This window comes from Megalops cyprinoides, chromosome 19 (genome assembly GCF_013368585.1).
Source record: "Megalops cyprinoides isolate fMegCyp1 chromosome 19, fMegCyp1.pri, whole genome shotgun sequence".
Taxonomy (NCBI): domain Eukaryota; kingdom Metazoa; phylum Chordata; class Actinopteri; order Elopiformes; family Megalopidae; genus Megalops; species Megalops cyprinoides.
Genome location: NC_050601.1, coordinates 979597 through 1003452, shown reverse-complemented (window position 1 = coordinate 1003452; position 23856 = coordinate 979597). Strand labels below are relative to the sequence as shown.

Here is a 23856-nt window from a genome sequence, read left to right as displayed (position 1 = left end):
TAGACCAGCAGCTTGCTACTGAACATTGGGATTACCTGTGCAAGTGACACACCACTGAACATTTACCTGTACAGGTGACACACTGCTCAGCATTCACCTGTAAAGGTGAAATGCTACTGAACTTTTATCTATACAAGTCTACTGAACATTCCTCCCCACAGATGACTGTTTAATGAACATTTAATTGAACAGGTAACTTTCTAATGAATATTACCTGTACAGGAGAGTATGAATTGAAAATGAACCTGTACAGGTAACATGCCTAATTAACATTAACCTGTATACGTGAAGGTGTAATACATATCTACCTGTCCAGGTAACCTCATAAAAGTAAGACTGTAATGAATATTTCCTTGTGCAGGTGACCATAGGCTGCCTAGAACTTCAGTTTGTTAATTCCAGTCTCATTACAACACACTGCATCTCAGTGAAAACCCTGGAGTAGGAAAAGAGAATGAAATCAACACTAATCTTTAAGAACTAAAAATTAATGTTTACATTGTTTGTCAATGAATATGTTATACTACATTGTGATTTACAAATATTCCTCAATTAATAACACTGACTTTAATGTCTCATTAATCTTTGTTATCAATGTATTTTTGTGTTTGACTACTGTCATGTATGTGCAATGATCAGCTACTCACTCTATTCCAGTTGTGCCTGTAGTAGCTTTTTCCCTGGAGCTGAGCTGAGACACACAGACACACATTAACACGCAGCCTGAGTATTACTGCCAGTGTGGGCAGACAGGGCAGAGTAAGAGGCTGAGGTATTGTGAACATGTCCGCACTGCAGAACCGAGAACGCCACCCGGACTGCAGCACAAAATAAATGTTGCAAATGATGAGCTGTGTGCTCTGTGCTCTGTTGTTAAATGTTGAAAGGCAAGGCCATGTGCCTGTGAGTGGAGACATATGAAAGTCTGAAAGTTTGAGGGGCTGTAGCTGTAGCAGGATTTTATCTCTGACATTTTCATTAAAACTTCCATGAAATGTTCCCTGTAAGACGACACAGCCAGAACAGAAGGTTGGCAAAGCCATGCCAGTCCACATTTTCACATTCAGACAATGTTGCTGCAACATCACAGAGGTGTGAGGAAGTGTTTGTGACAATGCATCTGCAGTTTACCTAACAGCCCAGAACCCCCACACCCTGCACGCTTCCCCCAACCCTGCACCCATGCATGCAGCCTCACACCACAGGCCAAACACCCCACCTCACCCCTGCTCCCCCCTGCCCTGTGGTCTGTGCCGGGCCTCCTGGGAAAGCTGGCCTCCGGGACACGCTGGCGGATCGCTCTGGTGGTCGCGGTCGCCCTGCAGGCTGGTGTCAGCGCTGCGTACGGCCTGAGCAGCGGGAGAGTCAGCGAGAGAGTCAGCGCTGCGTACGGCATGAGCAGTGGGAGAGTCAGCGAGAGAGTCAGCGCTGCGTACGGCATGAGCAGCGGGAGAGTCAGCGCTGCGTACGGCATGAGCAGCGGGAGAGTCAGCGCTGGGTACGGCCTGAGCAGCGGGAGAGTCAGCGAGAGAGTCAGCGCTGCGTACGGCATGAGCAGCGGGAGAGTCAGCGAGAGAGTCAGCGCTGCGTACGGCCTGAGCAGCGGGAGAGTCAGCGCTGCGTACGGCCTGAGCAGCGGGAGAGTCAGCACTGCGTACGGCCTGAGCAGCCGCTGCTGCAGGAGGTCGCAGTTTCCCGCTTGGCGGCGGCTGTGTAGCCTGAAACACACCACCACCCTGAGAAATACCCCTCTGGAAGCCGTGTGAGCCGGCCTAACTGCCACGGCCCCCCAATACCACACCCTACCGCAACGCAAAGCGCACTCCTCTGATTGGCTGGCAGGCTGCAGGAGTGTGGGCTCTGATTGGGCGAGCAGTGGACGCTCTGGCTCCTGACGGGCCAGTAAGCGGGAGGCCCTGCTGGGGTGTAGCAGGGTGAAGCAGCGTCTGGACTGTGAGAGTCCCGCTGTTCACCACACAGGCCTCTTTGGAGGATAAGCTGCTCATGATCCCTACTGCCTGCTTAATCCGCATTCCACTACAACAGGGCCATTCAGCGGCCAGCCCACCACAGCCACACGCCTGCGCCTTTTCCTTCACTCACAGCAAACGCGAGCAGCTGCACCTGGCTGCGTGGGACTCCAGCAGAATGCTGATATACAGTATACAGCCAGCGCACCGGAGCCTTCAGGTGATATAAGCTTTTTTAATTTTCTGTTATTCTTGCTAATCCGGTTTCCTAATTCTTATAGACTATGGACCTCAATATTTGCTGGATTTTTTTTTATTGTTTGTTGAATAAGTACTTACCTGTTACAAACTGATTACTGACCACTCATAAAAAACTTAGAGAGGGATTGTGATGCCTTCTTCTGGACGTGATAAATACAGTTTTATTTCATCTTATATTTGAGCAGATTTCTGCGCTGTTTGCACAAATAGAAATACAAATTATTTGTGCATTGTTTTACCAATAAGAAGTGAAATCATTTGGCCCACCTGCATGATTTAAAAATAGCAATGACAATAGTAATAATGTAAATGATTGCAGAGCCCTGGCCTGCAGGGTGCCGACCAAGCAGGTTAAGAGACTACAGTGGTGAACACACAATCGATATTAACCATGCTTTTCAATCTTCATTTTCTGCTGTCAGAATGCCCTCTAGTGGACGTTTCATTGGCATACACTGGTACTGCAAAGAATACCAAAGGGAAGAGGCAGTCCAATGAATAGGTGTGAATCAATGAACACACACACACCTCTCAGGCAGGAGAGCTTGCCTTTTAATCAAATTCAGGGTGACATCTGATCTTTTTTCCCAAATTGTAAGGCTTTGCCGTTAAAATTGCTTTGTTTTTATTGATGCAAGGCAAGGAATGGCAATGGAAAATGACTTAAAAACACTTTTCCTGTTTTCTACATGGGAGGAGAGTGGTGGTGGGTGGGGGGGGGGGGTTCTGCAGAGAGAATTCAGGAGAATATAGGGAGGGAGATGAGGGAATGATGGTATGATGGGGGGTATGGGAGGGGCTGTAGTTTATGCGACTTCCTCTTCACCCTCCTCCTCGAATTCGCCCTCCTCGGCAGTAGCATCCTGGTACTGCTGGTACTCAGACACCAGGTCGTTCATGTTGCTCTCGGCCTCGGTGAACTCCATCTCGTCCATGCCCTCACCGGTGTACCAGTGCAGGAAGGCCTTGCGGCGGAACATGGCGGTGAACTGCTCGGAGATGCGCTTGAACAGCTCCTGGATGGCCGTGCTGTTGCCGATGAAGGTGGCGGCCATCTTGAGGCCGCGGGGCGGGATGTCGCAGACGGCGGTCTTGACGTTGTTGGGGATCCACTCCACAAAGTAGCTGCTGTTCTTGTTCTGCACATTCAGCATCTGCTCATCCACCTCCTTCATGGACATGCGCCCGCGGAACACGGCGGCCACCGTCAGGTAGCGACCGTGGCGGGGGTCGCAGGCGGCCATCATGTTCTTGGCGTCGAACATCTGCTGGGTGAGCTCAGGCACGGAGAGCGCACGGTACTGCTGGCTCCCCCTGCTGGTGAGGGGGGCGAAGCCCGGCATGAAGAAGTGCAGGCGGGGGAAGGGCACCATGTTGACGGCCAGCTTGCGCAAGTCAGCGTTGAGCTGGCCAGGGAATCGCAGGCAGGTGGTCACGCCGCTCATGGTGGCGGACACCAGGTGGTTAAGGTCTCCGTATGTCGGCGTGGTCAGCTTGAGTGTGCGGAAGCAGATGTCGTAGAGCGCCTCGTTGTCGATGCAGTAGGTCTCGTCCGTGTTCTCCACCAGCTGGTGCACGGACAGCGTGGCGTTGTAGGGCTCCACCACGGTGTCTGACACTTTGGGCGAGGGCACCACGCTGAAGGTGTTCATGATGCGGTCGGGGTACTCCTCCCGGATCTTGCTGATGAGCAGGGTGCCCATGCCGGACCCCGTGCCTCCGCCCAGGGAGTGGGTGAGCTGGAAGCCCTGCAGGCAGTCACAGCTCTCCGCCTCCTTCCTCACCACGTCCAGAACCGAATCCACCAGCTCCGCCCCCTCGGTGTAGTGGCCTTTCGCCCAGTTATTCCCAGCTCCACTCTGCCCTGCATGAGACACGCCACACACCATCACCAAGGAAACCAAAACGCTGCACACTGTTGCCTAGGTAACCACAACACTCCCGCACACTATCATCATTTAAACCAAACCACACCAAACACACAGTCGACGAGTGAACTCACGATATGGCCACCTGGAGTTAGCACGGCCTACCCCATACGTCTGCTCTGGAAAACTGTGCGGCATATAAGAGTATTTAGCATCACTCAGCTGGAGACCAGAGCACACTCACCAAACACAAAGTTGTCTGGCCGGAAGATCTGACCAAACGGACCAGAGCGCACTGAGTCCATGGTGCCTGGCTCCAGGTCCACTAGAATTGCCCGGGGAACATATTTCCCTCCTGAGAGAGAGAGACAGGGATGGGAGGCGTTTAGGACAACAGGCTACATTATAAGCTGCATGTCATCATGTGCAAAATAGAGCCCCACAGCCTGGCTTAGAAAACACCAGGGGACGCATAATACCAGCTTCTGTTCATCCTCCAATCTGTCACCTTCCCCGAGTGCCAGAGCTGCAGCTGCTGCACCAGTCGGCTCTGTCTTTTGCGCAAACCCCTGCAATCACCCATAACTCGTGGCCAGGTGTGGCTCAGCCCCGCTGGTGCTCTCACCTGTAGCCTCGTTGTAGTACACGCTGATCCGGTCCAGCTGCAGGTCACTGTCACCGTGATACGTCCCGGTGGGATCAATGCCGTGCTCATCACTGATCACCTCCCAGAACTGAGAGAGAGGGGGGGAGAGAGAGAGAGAGAGAGACAGAGAGAGAGGGAGACAGAGAGAGGGAGAGAGAGACCCAGGGACGGAAAAATATAGTAGAGAATGACAGACACGGGAGGGAGAGAGAAATATATTTTCAGCATGAACAAAAAGATGTAAATGTGAGGGGGAAATTCTCACACTCACTTCCATTAGACCACATATCTACCTTTCATGAAATAATTCATCTTGATCCCTAATGAAAAGTAAATCTTAACGATATGGGTTGCTGCTGGACACAAAACCTGGATGCACCAATCGCTGGCATTCAGCTATTCCTCATGCTAAAACTGCAGATTCAGAATCCAAAAACTGGCGCATTTTCAGAAGAATCTTAAAATTACGACTAGAGATGCACAATGTCTGCTAGTGAAACAGGTACACTAGAAAAAAATGAATATAAATATCTTATTTTCACCTACACTTCGGTTTAAATAACATCGATCATAAGAATTCACCAAAATGATTAAGAAAAACACAGTCATAAAATGAATCAAAAGTAACGGCGCCGTTAACCGGTAACGGCAAATTTTATCTGGGAGAAAGTGAGACGAGGCGTTCCGCAGTACCCCATCCCCATCATTATTGCAGGACAGCATCCACCATTTTCTGCATCGGATTTCTGGAATATTCTGAGGCTGGATTATAACATTTCCTTCCCTCCGCACAGCAGCATCGCTTGCATGCTCGCGGGTGTGCTTATGCACTTGCTTATAAACGCAGCAGAGACGTATATACATAAAGCGTTTATTTTTCTGTTTTTTACCTTGGCGCCGATCTGGTTTCCGCACTGTCCGGCTTGCAGGTGCACTATTTCGCGCATGATGCGGCTGAGAGGGCGAGCGGTCCGAGCAGAGGAAAGACACAATGGGCGTCTGCGGTGTGCTTGCGAGCTCCTGAGTCTGTCCTGCCCCGTTCGGAGTCCGTGCGCCCCCCTCGCTGCTGCTGGGCAAATCCTGTGCTGCAGCATGACGACATCCCCATGGCAACCAAGGACCGGAGGAGGGGAGGAGGAGCCCTCGCGCGCGTGGAGGGCGATAGGATGCTGCGACTGCGAGCCCATAGCCACCATTACCGCAGCATAAGTTCCAGCACCAGCGTGCTGGTAGCTGGAAAGTAAGGAAGGGCGACAACGTAAAATTCGAGAGCAAGAGGGAAAATGTATGAATAAACGTGTTACAGACACGAACAAAATTATACATGGAAAACTGGGTTGTAATGATATTGATTAAAACGCCATTGTCGCGGTTTTGGTCGAACAAGGCGCAGACAAGGGCGTGGCAAAAAAAGAGGATAAAGCTGCCTCAGAATCAAAAGAGATGAATCAAAGGTGTGGGACCACAAATCGATTTTGCGGTCATTTTCTTTTTTATTCCATTTTTTGTCTTGCCTGAATGCACTTTTTTTATTAACCGTGTTTGTTGAAATATTAAACTGTCCGTTTTGTGGGAGAGAAACTGGGTAAAACACACACATATGAACGATGATACCGAAAAACGACAGAAATGAAAACAGAAAAGAAAATAAATTTTAAAAAGAGGGCATATGTAATAAGGGAGTATGAGGTGATGTGTCGCTGTGTGATGACCGCCAGCGGCAGGGCGTCACCCGCTGAAGCCGACAGACGGGGAGAGGACGGTCTCCAGTAGAGAGAATCCGTGTCCATTATTTTAAACGCTTCTAATATGTAAACGTAATTGTGTATTGATTTGTATTTTTCTATTTATTACATTTATAGCCTATCAAATGATAACAAAGAGAGAATGTGCACCCTCCCCACACCCTGAAGGCGTTAAGTTGGAGCCAGCGTTTGAAGATGCAATTTGCAAATTTTAGACCATCTACTCTCAAATAAATGTGCATGATTCTTACGTTCTAAAGTTTTGTTATGCATTTTAATTATACAAATTTCTTTATTTTTAATTTTCATTTGCACTGTTTCGACCTGGGTTTTTCCTCGCGGAGTATCAGACGGCTCACAGAGGCGGGGGCTGGGCTGGGCGGGGTCGCTACGAGAGCTGAGGAATGACAGAATACATGCTGACTGATCCTCTCGACGAGGAAGAGCAGCGCGGCCACGCCCACAGCTGAGTTTCTCTAACCGGGTTCTTTAACGCTGGTCACCACGCAGCTTCCGCGGTCAGTCCATCAGGCGGCCGGTTTACGGCAGAAAACACAGAATAATGGGCACAGGAGAGAGCAGGACTCTGATACCGATGCCCTCGATCACTTGTTAGAGTGAGGCTTCATGAACCCCGAAATGGGTGGAGCCGTCTTGTATCATCACTGATCAACACTGATTTAAACAAATGATAGTGTTTGGCTGTTGAGAGCAAGGTTTCAATTGATTCAAAGAAATCAGTGCTTTGACAGTTTGTGGTAGCCCCACCCGCTATGGGGCTGCTGAGGCTGCAGACCTCCCTCACTGATGACTGGTAGGTGCAAGTCACAGAAAAGCAGGAGCCTGGTCCCTGTGGTTCCAGACACCAGACGCGCTGCCTGTGAAGGAACGCACCCCCTCTTGCCTGTTGGGTCACACAGACACAGGCCCAGAACCCGCCCTCCAGCCTGGCTTTGCTTCCTCTTTTGCTTGGCTGACTGGGAGGCCGTGCACATCATCCTGTCTCTGACGTCCCTGTCCTCCCGCCCCCAGAGGGAAACCCCTCACACCCCACTGTCTCCATGGCGACGTGGAAGCGGTCTGGGTTGTCAGGGAAACGGGAAGTCAGCCTGCTGTGGCACACAGTGGCCGGGGTGTCACAGAGGATGAGACAGGCTGTGGCGTGTTGAGGCCAGAGGATGAGACAGGCTGTGGCGTGTTGAGGCCAGAGGATGAGACAGGCTGTGGCGTGTTGAGGCCAGAGGATGAGACAGGCTGTGGGTGTGTTGAGGCCAGAGGATGAGACAGGCTGTGGTGTGTTGAGGCCAGAGGATGAGACAGGCTGTGGCGTGTTGAGGCCAGAGGATGAGACAGGCTGTGGTGTGTTGAGTCTACAGGGAGCAATTGGGAGGGGGAAAGACGGACGGACAGATGAGGAGAGACAGAAAAACAAAACAGCAAATGCACTACAAAAAACCCCCACATTTTTCACATGAGGTTACAGACTGAGGCAGTGGCCAGCCCTCAGCGTCTGCATCATGAGCTCAGCGTACCACGACTCACTCCAGGGGGCCAGTGTGGCTGACCTAGTCCTTGTTTAGTGTGGTACTTTCAGACGTAGGCTCTGACGGTAAATATTAATATGTCACCACCGGACCATATTTCTTAAGAATGCTGGATCACCAGCCTCTATTTATATCTGCACGTTTGGGAATTTTGATTTCTGATTTTGATTTCGATTGGTTAATTGTCTTCAGACTGGTGTGTGAACAATGCTTCACCCCCAAAGGGGACTCTGGAAAAATCATTTAGATGGATAATGAGTTTCCTGTTTTGTTTACACCTTGGTTTAAAAAACACTTACATTCTGGTTTTAAATTATTGTGTGTTCAAGAGATATCTTTCTTCAGCAGAACTAAGAAATCATACTGTTTGGCTGTCCATGGCATTTTGTATAAAAGACCAATTTATAGTTTGTAAGATAGATTTAAAATATTAGATCAGCTCTTTACAAACTATTCAGGGTGAAAAATCCATAAGGTGTGTGCAACTGCTGTCAGAATATAATGTAATTGTGTTGTGATTAGTCATTGTACTCTGGCTGATTACATGCTGTATATGTTTCTTTTCTATTTTTGTACTGAATGTTTATGTTATCACAAAAAAAGCATATAATGTAGCTCTTGGGTGGCAGTTTATGTAATAGATTCTCAGAAAACCTCTTCCCTCTGATGGTACGTCCCTGCATCCTCCGCTAGTGGAGATAAAGGGGGGCATGAGCTGCTTCCCTCATATGCCTCCTGCAGAACTGAAATCGCCCTCAATGGGGCGACCAGTTATCAATTTCCGGCTCACAGAGTATGTGAGGGTGTAGGAACTGAGGAAAGGATGCAAATTGGTGCTATTGCAGCCATGGTTTTGAGTTAAATATCCTCCTTCAATGTAGTTCTCCTCTACATCCCCCAGAGGGCACCATAGCCACAGCTAAGTTCCATCCACCAGATGACCCTGACAGCGCTCACATTTTTTTTTTGCCTAGATGCACAAAGTCAAATGTTCACTGTTCCAACCTGGGACATATTACACACACACACACACGCACACAGACGCACATACAGGCATATGCTCATGCACATGCACACAAAAACACACACAACCTGCATATAAACCTATACTCTACACAGTGATACATAGCTAATCTCACAAAGATGAACATCTCTTTAATTCCAAAAACACAAAAAAAAAAAAACAATATGCCCACGATATATGGAATCAATATAATGACATGTAAATTCAATAAACCTAAGTTCGATGGCAATCAACAATTAAATTCTACTTCATGTTGTGCTCTTAATATTTGCTGTTATTGTACGTCAATATGTATTCGTACATACAATCTATACAACATGTCTGTATGCAATCTACTGCTTTTCACTGTACAGGACAGCTCCCAGTTAAGGTGAAAGCGTGTGCTATTCTATGGAAGTGCACTTCTGAAGTCCAGCTCTCTGGTGATTGATGTGAATCTCAGCCTATGAGGGTGGGGGGTCAGTGGGCGTGGAAACAGTGGCGACGGTGGTGACAGTGGGCGTGGGGGTGGGGGTGGCGGCCTCCTTTCGGGGGCAGAGGCGTCTCAGGCAGGGGATGCTCTCCAGGCGTGAGAGGTAGAGCAGGGGCTGCATGCTGCTGCTGATGTTGACGAAGGAGAAGCCGACAGGCTGCACGTAGCAGCGGAAGACGTCCTCGGTGTAGTAGTGCTGGAAGGGGAAGAGCGCCACGGGGGGCAGGTAGTTGAAGACGATGATGCCGGTGATGGACAGCACCATCTTGAAGGCCTTCTTCTTCATGGGGTGCATCTCGTCCCGGCCCGCTCGGGACCGGCGCAGTGCCCACAGGATGGACACGTTGCACAGCACCATGAGCGCGAACGCCGCCAGGATCTCACCTGTGAAGATCTTCTCGAAGTTGGGGAGGCCGCCTATCTTCTTGGCGGTGGCGTAGCTGAAGGTGAGCCCCAGCACCACCACGGAGCAGCCGATGCGGTACTTGTGGGCCTTGAGCCGGCTGAAGGTGATGGGGAAGAGCACGGCCAGGAAGCGGTCCACGCAGATGCAGGACAGGAAGAGTGGGCCGCTGGTGTCCTTTACGCCGTAGGTGAACTTGATGGCCTGCCAGCCCTCCTTGCTCTTCCACAGGTAGAGGTTGAAGAAGTTGATGGGCACCATGATGCCAAAGTAGGCATCCATGATGGCCAGGATGAACAGGAAGATGTCGGAGGTGGAGGACTCGCGCCGGTTGCGGACCAGAATGACCAGCACCATGATGTTGGCGGGAAGCCCAAGGAAGACGTTGAAGACCTGCACAGCCAGGTCAAACAGAACCCCCTCCACCATCATCTCGCAGCCATCGAACACACTGAAGGGCCTGGCCGTGGCGTTGCCAGTACCTCTGACAGGGGGCGGGGTGGTGGAGTTGAAGGTGCTGTTTAACACCAAGGGGAGGAGAGAGGTCCGGTCCATGGCACTCATCTTAAGGCTGTGGTGGTTCTGTTAAGAAACATTAAAGCACTTTTACACATTTTAGTTATTTGCTTTAAAGACATGCAAAATACAATTTCAGTGGCTTTTAGATTAGAATATGGGTCCTATCCTGGGAACATCCCCCTCCTCCCAAAAAAAGACGTTTTCTCCAGATAAGAGCTCATCTGGCTTGCCATATGTCAATCAAATGGTTATGACAGGATGATTGTACATGCTCTCCTCAAAGCATTTCATCATTGAGGACAGCACATCGTGTCATCATCAGATATATGAAGTGAAATGTTTTTGAAATTAAACAGAAAAAAATTAATTCACTGCAGTTTATTAATTTGATGGATAAACGTTCCTGGTCAGAGGCATAAGATCCATATTTAAATGGGTAACAACAAGAAAGAAAACAAGTCTAGAGAGCCGAAGAATAAATTAGAGAATTTAACTGAAAAACTGTAAATGGAAAAAAACGTAGCCCTGATCGAGCAGGCGGATAATGTAATATTCCCAGCATGCCGTGGGTGAGCTGTGTGCTGAGGGTCAGTGCAGGTTCCTTTTACAAACAGGTGCGAGGTTTCCCCTCAGGTTGTTTTTCTCCTTGATGTTCCAAGTCTCTCTGGAGTCCTCCTCTCTACAAACAAGACAGGGGTGTGGCCACACCCGTGGGAGCAAAACTCCGCCCCTCCAGTCCTGGCTAAAAGGACCGCTGTGGCTCAGCCCCTGCACAGACCCTGCCAGTTCCACCATTCTCAGTGTCTATCAGTGGACATGCGCTGCTTCAGCATATGTAAAACATACAAAACTCCTTACAGTGATCTAAAATCACTGCATTTAATGTACTAACACCTGGATTCAATTAAAGCTGCAACGTCCTCTTAATGGTTTCGCAGTTCCCTCTGAACTGTGGTTACAGATGACCTGAGTGGGCTTCACGCGTTAAACACTGTGGGATCTGAGGAACATAAACAGGCTCTACGGGCCTGTGATGAGCTGGATTCTCTGGCTCACTTTGTCTTCACCACTCCAGAGGTTGTCCAGGTCTGTGATGTGCAGCCAGTCAGGTGTGTGCGGCTGGCCAGGTGTGTGCGGCTGGCCAGGTGTGCTGTTAGTCAAGCTGGACGCCAGCTGGATATGCAGCTCACCAGGTGTGTTGCTAAGTGGATGTGCAACTAGACAGGTGGAGGTGTCATGCTGGGTGTGTAGCTAGTTAGTTGTGTTGTAGCCAGGTGTGTAGGTAGCCAAATGTGTGTCTGGCCAGGTGTGTAACTACATACTGTAAACACTTTGCAGAGATTGTCCCCAGGTCCCGTTTCTGTAATACTTTTGTCTCACTTGGGGCAGGCTAATACGACACTGCTGCCACGTTGAAGTAACGTTGTGAGAATGTTGTGTGTGCAGCCTGGCTGCCTTATATTCCTGCTCCCCAGACCTGCTGTGTCCCTGAAGGCTGCACACTGCCACGCCCTGGGGGCCACACCTGCAGTGCCATGCAGAGGGATTCTGAGGTGCCCCTGCTCCCTGATCGGGGAGCCTCGTGTCCCCACACACCCCTCTCCTGGGCCCTTCCTCTCCCAGCCAGGGACTGTACCCCTGCTGCTGTTTATGACAAGCTTCAGACACTCATCTCACTTTGCCTCAAGTTCAAAGAAGCTGATTGCATGCATGTGTGTGTGTGCGTGTGTGCGTGTGTGTGTGTGTCTGTCTGTCTGTCTGCGTGTGTGTGTGTGAGAGAAAAAGCACCCAAGTGTGTTCATGCTTATTACCCCTAAATGTCCAGCAATAATTTCACTTCTTGATTTACATTCCTGCTGAAATCGTGTGTTACCTGTTAACAATCCCTTTGCAACACCAGCATAAAATAAATTGTGTTCATTATGCACAAAATCAATAAAAGTCAATATCATTTCATAAAGTCAATATCATTTCAGTTATGACAGCAGAAGAGAAGAACTGTTGAATGACCGTTATCATTTCATTGACATAGAAAACTATCATTAAGCTGAAGTGTTTTGCAACTTCACTTACACCATTACATCTGTTACATCAAATTGCAGACTTCTGCAGACTACAAGTTAGACTGTAAGTCTGCAGAGACTGCCAGCTTTGATTTATATGCAGAATTGTTCAGATACTTTTTTGATAATAGGACAGTGAAAGCTGTTATCCACACAGACATGATTGAGATGAATCACTTAAAGAAATCATAGACACTTGAAGCAAACCTTCCTGATACAATACGCATCTTAATGTCTACTAAAACCTATACCTTTACCCCTACTGCAGGTCCCTGATTATATTAGAGATTATTTTACTTTTTTATTTTATACATTTATCCATTTTATAGAAGTTGTCTGTTGTGATTTTCAGTTTGTGCTGAATTGATAGGAAAAGCAATGGATTTATACTGTACGCGTATATCAGTACTGATGATCTGACGATGTTTGCCTTGTCTGTGTGCGAGATTGATTCTGTGATAACCTTCTTAAGGAAAGTACTTGCTAGGGGACCTCCATGATGCCACGATGCATGGCACATCATCTTTCGACAGCGTTTACACAGCTGGGTATATTTACTGAGGAACCGCACTCAAGGGTAACAGCACTACTCCACAGAGTGTCAAACCTGCAGCCCCCTGCTGCCACAGAAGTGACACTTCATGTAAGTCTATGGTGCTACCAAACCAGCAACAAATGTTTCCGAGTCCTTTAATCAGTGTTTTGCCATGTTGGCCAGTTTGGCCGAGCATGCAGAGGAGTGTCACGCTGGCTCTTACCGAAGTGAAGATGGCGGCTGTTGCTCCAGAAGAAAGGGACCTTCATCCAGCCCTGTCCTGTCAGCAAAACGGGCGCCGCCCACAGGAACCTCTGCCTTTATGTGGACCTGAGCCCCTGGGGCGCGGATCAGGACTGAGGGCGGCGGGATCTGGATTGGTTCTGAGTTTTGGGCCGATCCCAGTGGGATGGCCCTGCTGACGTGTTAGAACCCATGGGGGGGCGGGGGGGTGGAGGCTTACTCCTTTGCCCTCTCTCTGGGGGGCGACGTTCATGGGTGTTTCCAGCAATGACAGATGAAGCTCTGCTCTCATGTTAAGTGTGGAGTTCACTCAGCCTTCTAATGAAGCATGGGGTTCACTCAGCCTTCTAATGAAGCGTGGGGTTCACTCAGCCTTCTAATGAAGCATGGGGTTCACTCAGTGTTGTAATGAAACATGGGGTTCACTCAGCCTTATAATGAAGCATGGGGTTCACTCAGTGTTGTAATGAAGCATGGGGTTCACTCAGTGTTCTAATGAAGCGTGGGGTTCACTCGGTGTTCTAATGAAGCATGGAGTTCACTCAGTGTTGTAATGAAGCGTGGGGTTCACTCAGTGTTCTAATGAAGTGTGGGGTTCACTCAGTACTCTAAAACTGATGACCACCAGCATCTTTCTCACAGATCTTTCTGCTCCACTCTCAGCTGGCCACACCATTCATCCCAAATCAACTCCCTGAGTTGCAGTAGCACCTGCAGGATTGCGAGCAAGTCTGCTGAACACACATCCCTTCATCTGAATCTGGCTGATCTGGGCACACACTCGCCTTCTGAGCACTGCGTCTGCCGCTGATGCTCGTTTACATGTGGTTAGTGGTGTCCTGTTTGCAGAGGTGGAAAACCCCGGCTTCAGAAAGTAAAAGCCCTGCCACGTATTTGTTCCACCCATGCACTACACCAGCTGAATTTAATTAGCACAACTCTTCAGCCAGGTAGAGGAGCTAATTAGTGAAATCACCTTGTTTAGTGAATGGCTAGAACAAATACATGGTAGGACTTTTACTTTCTGAAGCTCAGCTTTCCACCTCTGCCTGTTTGTGCAGTTTTTTATGCCACTTTATCAGATGCACTGTGCGAGTCGCTCTGCTAAATGAATGATGTAATGTGATGCTGTTTATTTTCCAACACTCAAACACATTTTCATATTCTCACTGAAAATCAACCAAACATTGACTGGGACCGTAATATCCAGGTACCATTGTACCAAAATGTCACTAAAGTTAAAAATGATGTATTTATTGTGTCACATGATCAACCGATCGTGGCAGCACCTGCATATGCATTCATTACGGAAACACAGAAAAGGGTTGCATAGTGTTAGAGGAGAATGTCAGAAAGTGAGAATCTGTCACCACCCAGTGGTCATTACCTATAACTACCTCAAACATTTCAGTATCTCCACGAACATCCATTCATTCCCTGATAACATGTTAGCGGTGAGCGTCACAGAAGACTTAACAGGAGCTCAGATGTCCGGGCTGTGGATTGATGTGGATTTCATATTGCCAACCAGTTGCTCTACACACCCAGAAATTCAGTGGCTTGGAAAAACAGCCAGCCAGAGACACTCGTGTCGTTCCTATGAAACATGGAAATTCAAATCAGTTTGAAATCAGTTTAACATGGTTGGGTGAACATTGACTAATAGAATGTGCCCGGATAACATTGGAACAGCCCAAGAAAATACCCCTTTCTTCCCTTCAGTGCAGACCTGATTTTATAACTACGACAGAAACACACATGTGTGTTCATGTCTAGAGGAAGTTGACACTCATCCAGACCATCAAATATGAACAAAATTCTGACATCATTATGTTCAAACCTTTTAATCTCTTTCAGATCTGGGTGATAACACTGGAGAAGTTGCATTAAGCTCAATTAATGTTAATTGTTGAGTTACTGGACTCATCATCTGATTTGCGGGACACCTGATCGAGAATCGCTGGTCTGGGCACACAAACAGCTACCAGAACAAAGGGCCTGTGTGTTACAGTGGCCTGTAAGGAGGGAGGGAGGGAGAGAGAGAGAGAGAGAAAGAGAGGGATAGAGAGGGAGGGAGAGAAAGAGGGATAGAGAGGAAGGGAAAGAAACCGAGAGAGAGATAGAGATCGAGCAGGAGAGAGAGAGATGGGGGAGCAGACAGACACTTTGCTGTGTGCAGGATTCGCAGTGAGACTGCTCTCTCCTGATTTTGTTTTGTATGTGATTGTTCATCACACCACGCACACGCACACACACACACACACACACACACACACACACACACACACATATGCATGTACAGCAAACTCAACCCGAAAGACAGACACACACACACACACACACACACACTCACACATGCATAAACGCATTACAGGGTGCGAAATACGGGGGGGTCTCGGGGGGTCCGAGACCCCTTGATTTATACTTGAGACCCCGTGAAAGCCTCAACAGCAAAATTGGGGGGGCGGGGGGGGTGTCTCTGGAAAAATCTTTAAAAAATGTTGAAGATGGGAAGCATCATGCCGACCTCTTACTAATTACCATGGTGACGTGAACCGCGGGGAGCACGCTCTCAGATCAGTTCATAATGCTTTTATGAAGCACCCAGGGTTCCTCACGACGACCTTTTAATGAGACCCTGAACATGAGCAGCTCAAAGATTTAGCAGATCATCTCTCCACAGATCAATACCCTAGCATTTATTCTACAAATCCTCCTTCAGTTTAGGGTGACAGGCCATAGAAGGACTCCTGTTAAGTCTTAACATTACAATATTAACACCAGACCCTGTCACTCTGGATCTATATTAATGTGTCCCGAGATCTTTACCAGTCATCTGCATTTCTGTAAAGTCGTTACATGCAGTGGAGATACACTTTAAAAAAAACGTTTAAACTCCAGGAAATAGAAAGGAGTTGAAAGTCATGAGAAGGAAGGACATGAAAAGTGCACTGAATGGTTCCTTCATTGACCGAACTCAGCAATATAAAACAGAAAACACCGTTTTGACGGTTTGACAGCTTATGTGGGAGTGGTACAATCCACCAGCCCTGAGACCGTGAGCAGTGATAACGCTGTGTATACAAAGTGTGTTTAAACAGCCAGCGAGTCGCAAAGAGGAACAGGGAGGGCCAAAACCACTGACGACAGACTTAAAAACATCCCAAGAAGGTAGGTGGGAGGGTGGGATCACAAGTGGCTCAGTCGGTAAAAGCACCCACCCTGAACGCAGACCAAGCACCACAACCCGGGATCGAACCCAACCATGCCACCAGCCGACAGTGACTGGGAGCAAACAGGAGCCCACAGGCGGCACACGCCGGTCCCGCCCGGCCAGGCGCAGCGGCACAGGCGCAGCAACAGCGACCCCAGCTGGCCGAGCGGGCGCCCGCGGTACCAGCGCCACCAGCGCCGAAGCTGCGCACGAAATGCTCTCCTCCAGCCCATCCCTGCGCTAGCCTAGCCTGCCGACCGCAATCAGTGCCGTCAGAAGCACTAGTAGTAATACGTATTAAATACCTTTACTTTTTACCTTTATCTTATCTTAATTATTAAAAAGAAAAAATAAACGTATTAAATAATACGTTTATATAAATAATAAAATAATAAATAATTCTCCTTCATGGCGACAGAGAATCCTTTACCCTTTACCGAAAGGGGCAACGACTGTTTCAGACTGTTAGGCAATGTGTCATTATTATCACAACGATCACCCAAAATGCAATGCCTGTTCATAAATGCTCTATGCCATTTACCACATATGTGATATTGATATAGATAGATGCAGATATGATATAAAATATCACGTCTTTCTATTTATCTCTTATATCTTGGTTACATAGGACAGTGTTGCCATTGCCATTAATTTCACAGGGGTAAAAGTGTTGGCGAGAAAAATCATTTTGAATTTACAAAAATCATAGTTACAGTCTGCATACAGCTCTGCGTCCATCTCCACACCCATTACTCTTGTTTGAATTACTCATGAACTCGCCATTGCATAGATATGGAACACATAACACAAGAAAGAGCGGAACCGGAGCTTTGTAATGATGCTAGTCACATATTTGTACATACTGAAGTAATCACGTTATGAAGACAGATCAAACTTCTGCAAAGTAGAATTTTCTGCAAAATCTTTACTAATTTCTTCACCCGTTTTCACACTCCTGCTTCTCGGCTGAATAAGTCATGAAGTCCCCATCGCTTCACAAAATACCGCATTTCCTACCTTACCGCATATCAAAATAAACATCAGAACTGTTGTCGAGTAATCCGGTTTTGAAATCACAGCAATGCATACATAAGTCTGCATTGTCTCCAACATAGGGCTGACATTACATCCCACTTAGTATGAAAAATAAACACAAAATAATGTATTTGTTTTTCATTGCAATGATTCAAAAGTTGTGGGTAGGTGTGTATCAGTGATGTATGGTAGTATGCTCACCTTCCATGGTCTAGTCAGGTTACTAGCACCGATGTGTGTTACTGCTGTAAATTCCAGGTTAATGACTGAGCTGAATTAATTATTATTTATATCATCGATTTTAACCAGCCTGTCCTTACTGACACTCATCACTGACACCGTATGTTTATTGTTTGTCTGTTGTGCTTGAGTGTCAGCTCCTCTTTAGTGCATCAGGAACCTACCTTCGCAGGTGTGTTTTTTAAGGCAGACACCTGTGCAAGGTAAATGGAGTGTGTGGTTTGGTCGCTGCTCTATTGCTTTGTATAAGGCGTTGATTTTACGGTATCCATTTTTCTGTTTCTGGGTGCTTTGGTACTTGGTACTTTGGTTCAATAATTTAAATTAGAAATAAATAATAAACAATACCATAGTAACAAATGTGAGGTTCACTCAGTTTCCGTCAGTTTTTATGGAGATTGTTCTCATTCCTTGTGCTTCTTCATTGCTGAAATTTCAGTAGTTTTTATAACTGAAAATATAATTACAGTTTAATTAAATATTCCAAATGTTATCATTTCCACATTATCAGAATAGTTGTGTACAATTTGTAAATTTCAAATCAGGCCCAGGTTGAGCTGCTGAGTGTTGAAAGCGCTGTTCCCATTGCCAGCAGGATTCAGGTGGGTGAGGACGGATTAACAGCATGTACCGCCCTCAGCCACACGATGGCGCCACAGTGCTGAAATCTGGGCTCTTCCTTGTTCTTTCCCTCCTGCCACAGGTTACTGGTGCAGCAGTGTTTTCCTGCAGTGAATGCCAGGTGACCAGTGCCGTAGTACTAAAACAGGAAATTCCAAAATCAGGATAAAGACTTTACCTTGACCCCTATGGCTGCATCTGTCTCTGATACATTGTAGTTAGAAGGGTATGTGCAGGTCTGTGCAAACATTTACTCAACATTTATTAAGCATCTACAGCATCTTCCATTGGTTTTGTCCATGACTGTGCCCCTGTGTTAGTGTGTTTATGTGAAAAAGGCTGTGTGAGTTTCCCATTTCTGAGATCCTTCCTCACATTCACAAACTCTGTGCTGAAGTTCAGGCTTCTGACATCACTGGCCATGAATGAAACACACAAATGAAATGTGAACACACACACACACAAACACACACACTCATGTACACACTCACACATGCACACTCACGCACGCACACACACACTCGCACACACTCACACACACATTCTTAAATTCTCACTCCTCTAAGCTCAGACAAACATTTCACACACGAATGGACATATTACATCACATTATGTCATTTAGCAGATGGTTTTACCCAGAGCGACTTGCATAGGTTACAGTTTTTTACATGTTATCCTTTTATACAGCTGGATATTTACTGAGGCAGTTCTAGGTTAAGTACCTTGCACCTAAAGCAATTTCTTATGTTATAAACTTGTTTTCCAGTAAAAAACATGGCACTTTTATCTCTTTTTCCCTCCTCCCTACACTCTTCTGCTTCCACTGTTTTTCTCTTCACCTCTGGCATTGCTGGCTGCACACAGTCCAAAGTGTTACCTGTAAACCCCGCCCCCCCGTGCGCATGTGCGTCTCACAGGGTACACAGGCGGTGTAAATCGCGGGCGTCAGAGAGCCGCGGACCAGGGGAGCCTGCATTGTGTGCAAAGCGCAGTGCAGACGCTTCCGCAAGGCCGCTCCTGCGTGCGCCTGCTGCCGCATCACAATGACACCATTCCCTCCGTTTCCTTCCTGAGCAGAGACAGACGGACAGAGAGAGGGAGAGTCCGAGGGCCGTACAATACCTCACCCTTTCAATCTGTCAGCACGTCTTCCTGATCAGGGAGGACACGAGGAGAACAAAGACTGTGGTGACGGGGATTCACCCATTCACCCCATTTGACTGTGTGTGTATTTGTGTGCGTGCGTGCATGTGTGTATTGTGTGAGTGTGTGTGTGTGTGTGTGTGTGTGTGCAGAGAGCAGTTCAGATGAACTGTCATTCAGGTTTTCTGTTCCATGAGTCCAGCTGTTCTCTAAACAGGAAGCAGTGCTCCCCTGATGGCCGCCCCTGACCCTGGGTCAGCAGAAGAGCCTGAGACGGGAATCTGTGGGAAGGCGAGAGACAGGAGTGTGTGCGAGAGAGACAGGAGTGTGTGCGAGAGAGACAGGAGTGTGTGTGAGAGACAGGAGTGTGTGCGAGAGAGACAGGAGTGTGTGCGAGAGAGACAGGAGTGTGTGTGAGAGAGACAGGAGTGTGTGTGCGAGAGACAGGAGTGTGTGCGAGAGAGACAGGAGACAGCACACAGGGTGTGAGAGAGACAGGAGTGTGTGTGAGAGAGACAGGAGTGTGTGCGAGAGAGACAGGAGTGTGTGTGCGAGAGAGACAGGAGTGTGTGTGAGAGAGACAGGAGTGTGTGCGAGAGAGACAGGAGTGTGTGTGAGAGAGACAGGAGTGTGTGCGAGAGACAGGAGTGTGTGTGAGAGAGACAGGAGTGTGTGTGAGAGAGACAGGAGTGTGTGTGAGAGAGACAGGAGTGTGTGCGAGAGAGACAGGAGTGTGTGTGAGAGAGACAGGAGTGTGTGTGCGAGAGAGACAGGAGTGTGTGCGAGAGAGACAGGAGTGTGTGTGAGAGAGACAGGAGACAGCACACAGGGTGTGAGAGAGACAGGAGACAGCACACAGGGTGCGAGGAGTGTGTGTGAGAGAGACAGGAGTGTGTGTGAGAGAGACAGGAGTGTGTGCGAGAGAGACAGGAGGGAGTGGCATGTGTGTTTGTGTGTGTTTGTGTATGTGTGCATATGTCTGAATTTGTGTGTCTGATCACACAGGTGGCAGTGTAGCATAGTGGTAAGGAGCAGGGCTCATAACTGTAAGGTTGTTGGTTCGATTCCCTGCTGGGGGCACTGCTGCTAGCCTTAGGCAAGGGTCTCAACCCAGAACTACCACAGTAAATATCCAGCTGTATAAATGAATAAAACTGTAACCTCTGTAAGTAACTCTGGATAAGAGTGTCTGCTGAATGACTGTAATGTGATGTAATGATCAACACTCGTGCAAGCATCAGGTTAAAATGCTGCTGGGGCACAGTGCTGCTATAATGCACTGTGACAGTGGTCTTCACACAGTCAGTGCAGGCCTACTACATACCCAATACAGTCTTAATGTGGTCTCACCACAGTCACAGTGCCTCGCTGTAACACCAGCATGGTGCCTATAATCCCGCTGCATGCTTCCTAAAGTCTCTCTAAAGACTCAGTTGTCTCCGTCCGGCTTCAGCGGCCTGCAGCTGCTGTCCAGATTGCAGTTTACAGAATGGAAAAACAGGCAGGAAGGCCAGAGACAGACGCAGAGAGAGACACCAAACACTGACACAATACCTGCCCTTTTCAGTCCGTCCGCACATCCTGGCCTGAGAGGAAACGGTGACGTGACTCACTGATGTAGCTCACATTGGCTGGTGTGTGTGTGTGTGTGAGAGAGAGAGAGAGAGAGAGAGAGAAAGAGAGAGTGTGTGTGTGCGTGTGTGTGAGAGAGAGAGAGAGAGAGAGAGTGTGTGTGTGTGTGTGTGTGTGTGTGTGTGAGAGAGAGAGAGAGAGAGTATGTGTGTGTGCATGTGTGTGTGTGTGTGAGAGAGAGAGTGTGTGTGTGTGTGTGTGTGTGTGTGAGAGAGAGAGAGAAAGAGAGTATCTCATCTTTGTGGGTGAAGTCCCAGATAAGGCATGTAGCTCATGCAGATCAGATAGTCACCATGAGTTTGGAGAGAGCACGACAACACCTAGGCAATAAGGACTTTTGACACTGAATATATAATAATATATATATATATATATATATAATAATAGGTGTAAGAGTTAGAGTTAGCCATGTGCCAAAAGCCTGCATGCAGAACTGTGACTGTGTTGCTGTAATGTTGGGGAAGGTGCGGGTTTGGGGGTTTTGTGAGCTCTCAGCTTGTGGTTTAGGCTGCATATCTGGGTGAAAACATCTCCCATATAATACCACAGTGTCAGAGAGACAGGGTCTGAAAGAAGATTAACCAGCAGGCGACTACACATACGACTCGAATATTGTAATATCGGAAAATCATTAAAGCATTTATTATTAAAATATTTACTACTGTTTTAAAATTGGCAAAATGTGATTATGGGTTTAACAGATTTCTGCTAGCTTGAACAGTAGATTCAATTTCATCATGAAGCTGCAAGGTATAAATTAAGATTCAAGATGTCAGTCACACTTTTTACTAAATTATATGAGACTTTGGAAACGTACATTTACACAGAATTCTCAGACTTCAGAGATGTGCCAGCTGGTATTGAACAATACTGCACAAATATCCCGTCACATACTGCCAGTTTTCAGATACATCTGCTTAAATTTTACATAAATGTGTTATCTTTTTTATGTCAGCTGTCATAAAGCATGGCCATTTTTATTAATGTCATATTTACTGGTAATGCCACACTTATGGTCTTATGTATGCATTATGAAGGCCTTATGAAATTGCAGCGAATATGCAGTGTGACTGAGTCCAGGTGTAGCTGATTGAGACAGCAAAGGGCAGTTCACAGAGATAAGGTAAAACTAAAGAAACGAGCGTGGAGGCATCTTCAGAACACCCTCAGTGCCACACCTGCAGAGTAACGCAGGCTTTGTGCTTTCAGTCAAACGTGAGACACAGCTCCTGGGTTTATCTCATGTCTAAGAAAAGTTTCTGTTCTTGATCTGCATTCTCAGAAGCTCAAAGGGTTTGCAGCTGCAGCAGGCTGTTCAGATCCACGGCAACGGCATCAGACGTTGGTGCAAGCGACCAGGCACTACTGCTTTCACAACCTTCCTGAAACTGAACATTTCGAAAACCGTAGAGACTACTACTGCAGTGCAATGAGCACTCAGAGAGAAGTTTATTTTCTGTTTTTATTCTACTTATTGTACATCACATTACGGAGTACAAACAGACATCGCATTATAGATGCAGCAAGCAGGAATAGGGTGACTGACAGTGTGCACCTGTGTAAACTGAGGCAGCTTCAGCGTCCCCCTGCACAGGAATGATGCTGATCTGGATCATGTGAAGTGACGCTGGGAGAGACAGCCTAACAGGAAGCTCTTGAGACAGATGGCCCGTGCAGGATGACCCCTAGATCCATTGTTATCACCCTGAAAAACCTAAAAAAGATAAATAAGATAAAAATAAACTTGACGAAGACACAATGGTTTTTAAACATCAGGCTCCAGCAAGGATGTGCTGTGTGTGATTGGTCAGGTGGCTAGGGGAGGGAGGGTCACGCTCCAGGGGAAGCTAATTTTGGGACCTACGATCTGACGACTGGGCAGACCTTCCATACAGCAGGACAAAGATGCTGACAGTCATCAGTCAAACACAGAGAGTCAAACACAGCCGTGCTGAAGCTCAAACACAGAGTCAAACATAGCTGAAGCTCGGCACCTGATTTTGATTCAGTTTGCTGGGATAGGTGTCCATCCAGGTAAAGGAGGCTCCCCCCATGACACAGAAAAAGGAGGCCTGTAGGAAGCTCGTGATTGGCTGTTTGTTGGTGTGCTCGTGCTGCAGGGCTCTGCATGTCTGTGTAAAGTCTTTACACACTGCACTGTCTCTGTAAGGTTACTGCACACAGTGAGACAGTGCTGGACTTTCTGTTCCTCACTCAGCTTCTTCCTCTTTCTGGGTAGGGGTCGGGGGAAGTAGGCGGGGCCACATGGAAGCCCCTCCCACAGCTTTCTGGGTAGGGGTCGGGGGAAGTAGGCGGGGCCACACGGAAGCCCCTCCCACAGCTTTCTGGGTAGGGGTCGGGGGAAGTAGGCGGGGCCACACGGAAGCCCCTCCCACAGCTTTCTGGGGAACAGTGTCTGTCTGTGTCCGTGAGGAAGCTGCAGTCAGCTGACAGGTGCAGGAGCAGTTTCCCATCATTCTCTTGGGCAGAGAAGTGTGGTGGATCCATTTAGGGTTAGGGGTTAGGGGTTAAGGGTAGGGGTTAGGGTTAGGGTTATGGTTAGGGGTTAGGGGTTAGGGGTTATGGTTAGGGGTTATGGTTAGGGTTAGGGTTAGGGTTTCACTTCACTGTGAAAGTGGGACAGAGTGACGCGGCATGTTTAGAGTCCATTGACAATG

General features: G+C 47.8%; 2 protein-coding genes across 2 annotated transcripts; both read right to left on the bottom strand.

Moving 5' to 3' along the window:
• Window positions 1–2769: 2769 nt before the first annotated feature.
• LOC118794075 (tubulin beta-4B chain-like) lies at window positions 2770–5808 on the bottom strand. Its single transcript, XM_036552216.1, has 4 exons — window positions 5636–5808; window positions 4725–4833; window positions 4344–4454; window positions 2770–4095 (listed from the first exon to the last, which is right to left on the bottom strand). Exons 1-4 carry the CDS (start codon window positions 5690–5692, stop codon window positions 3038–3040), a joined length of 1335 nt encoding a protein of 444 aa, XP_036408109.1. The 5' UTR covers window positions 5693–5808; the 3' UTR covers window positions 2770–3037.
• Window positions 5809–9501: 3693 nt separating this feature from the next.
• Window positions 9502–10497, bottom strand: LOC118794487 (G-protein coupled receptor 183-like). The gene has a single exon (XM_036552750.1). It carries the CDS (start codon window positions 10495–10497, stop codon window positions 9502–9504), a length of 996 nt encoding a protein of 331 aa, XP_036408643.1.
• Window positions 10498–23856: the final 13359 nt, after the last annotated feature.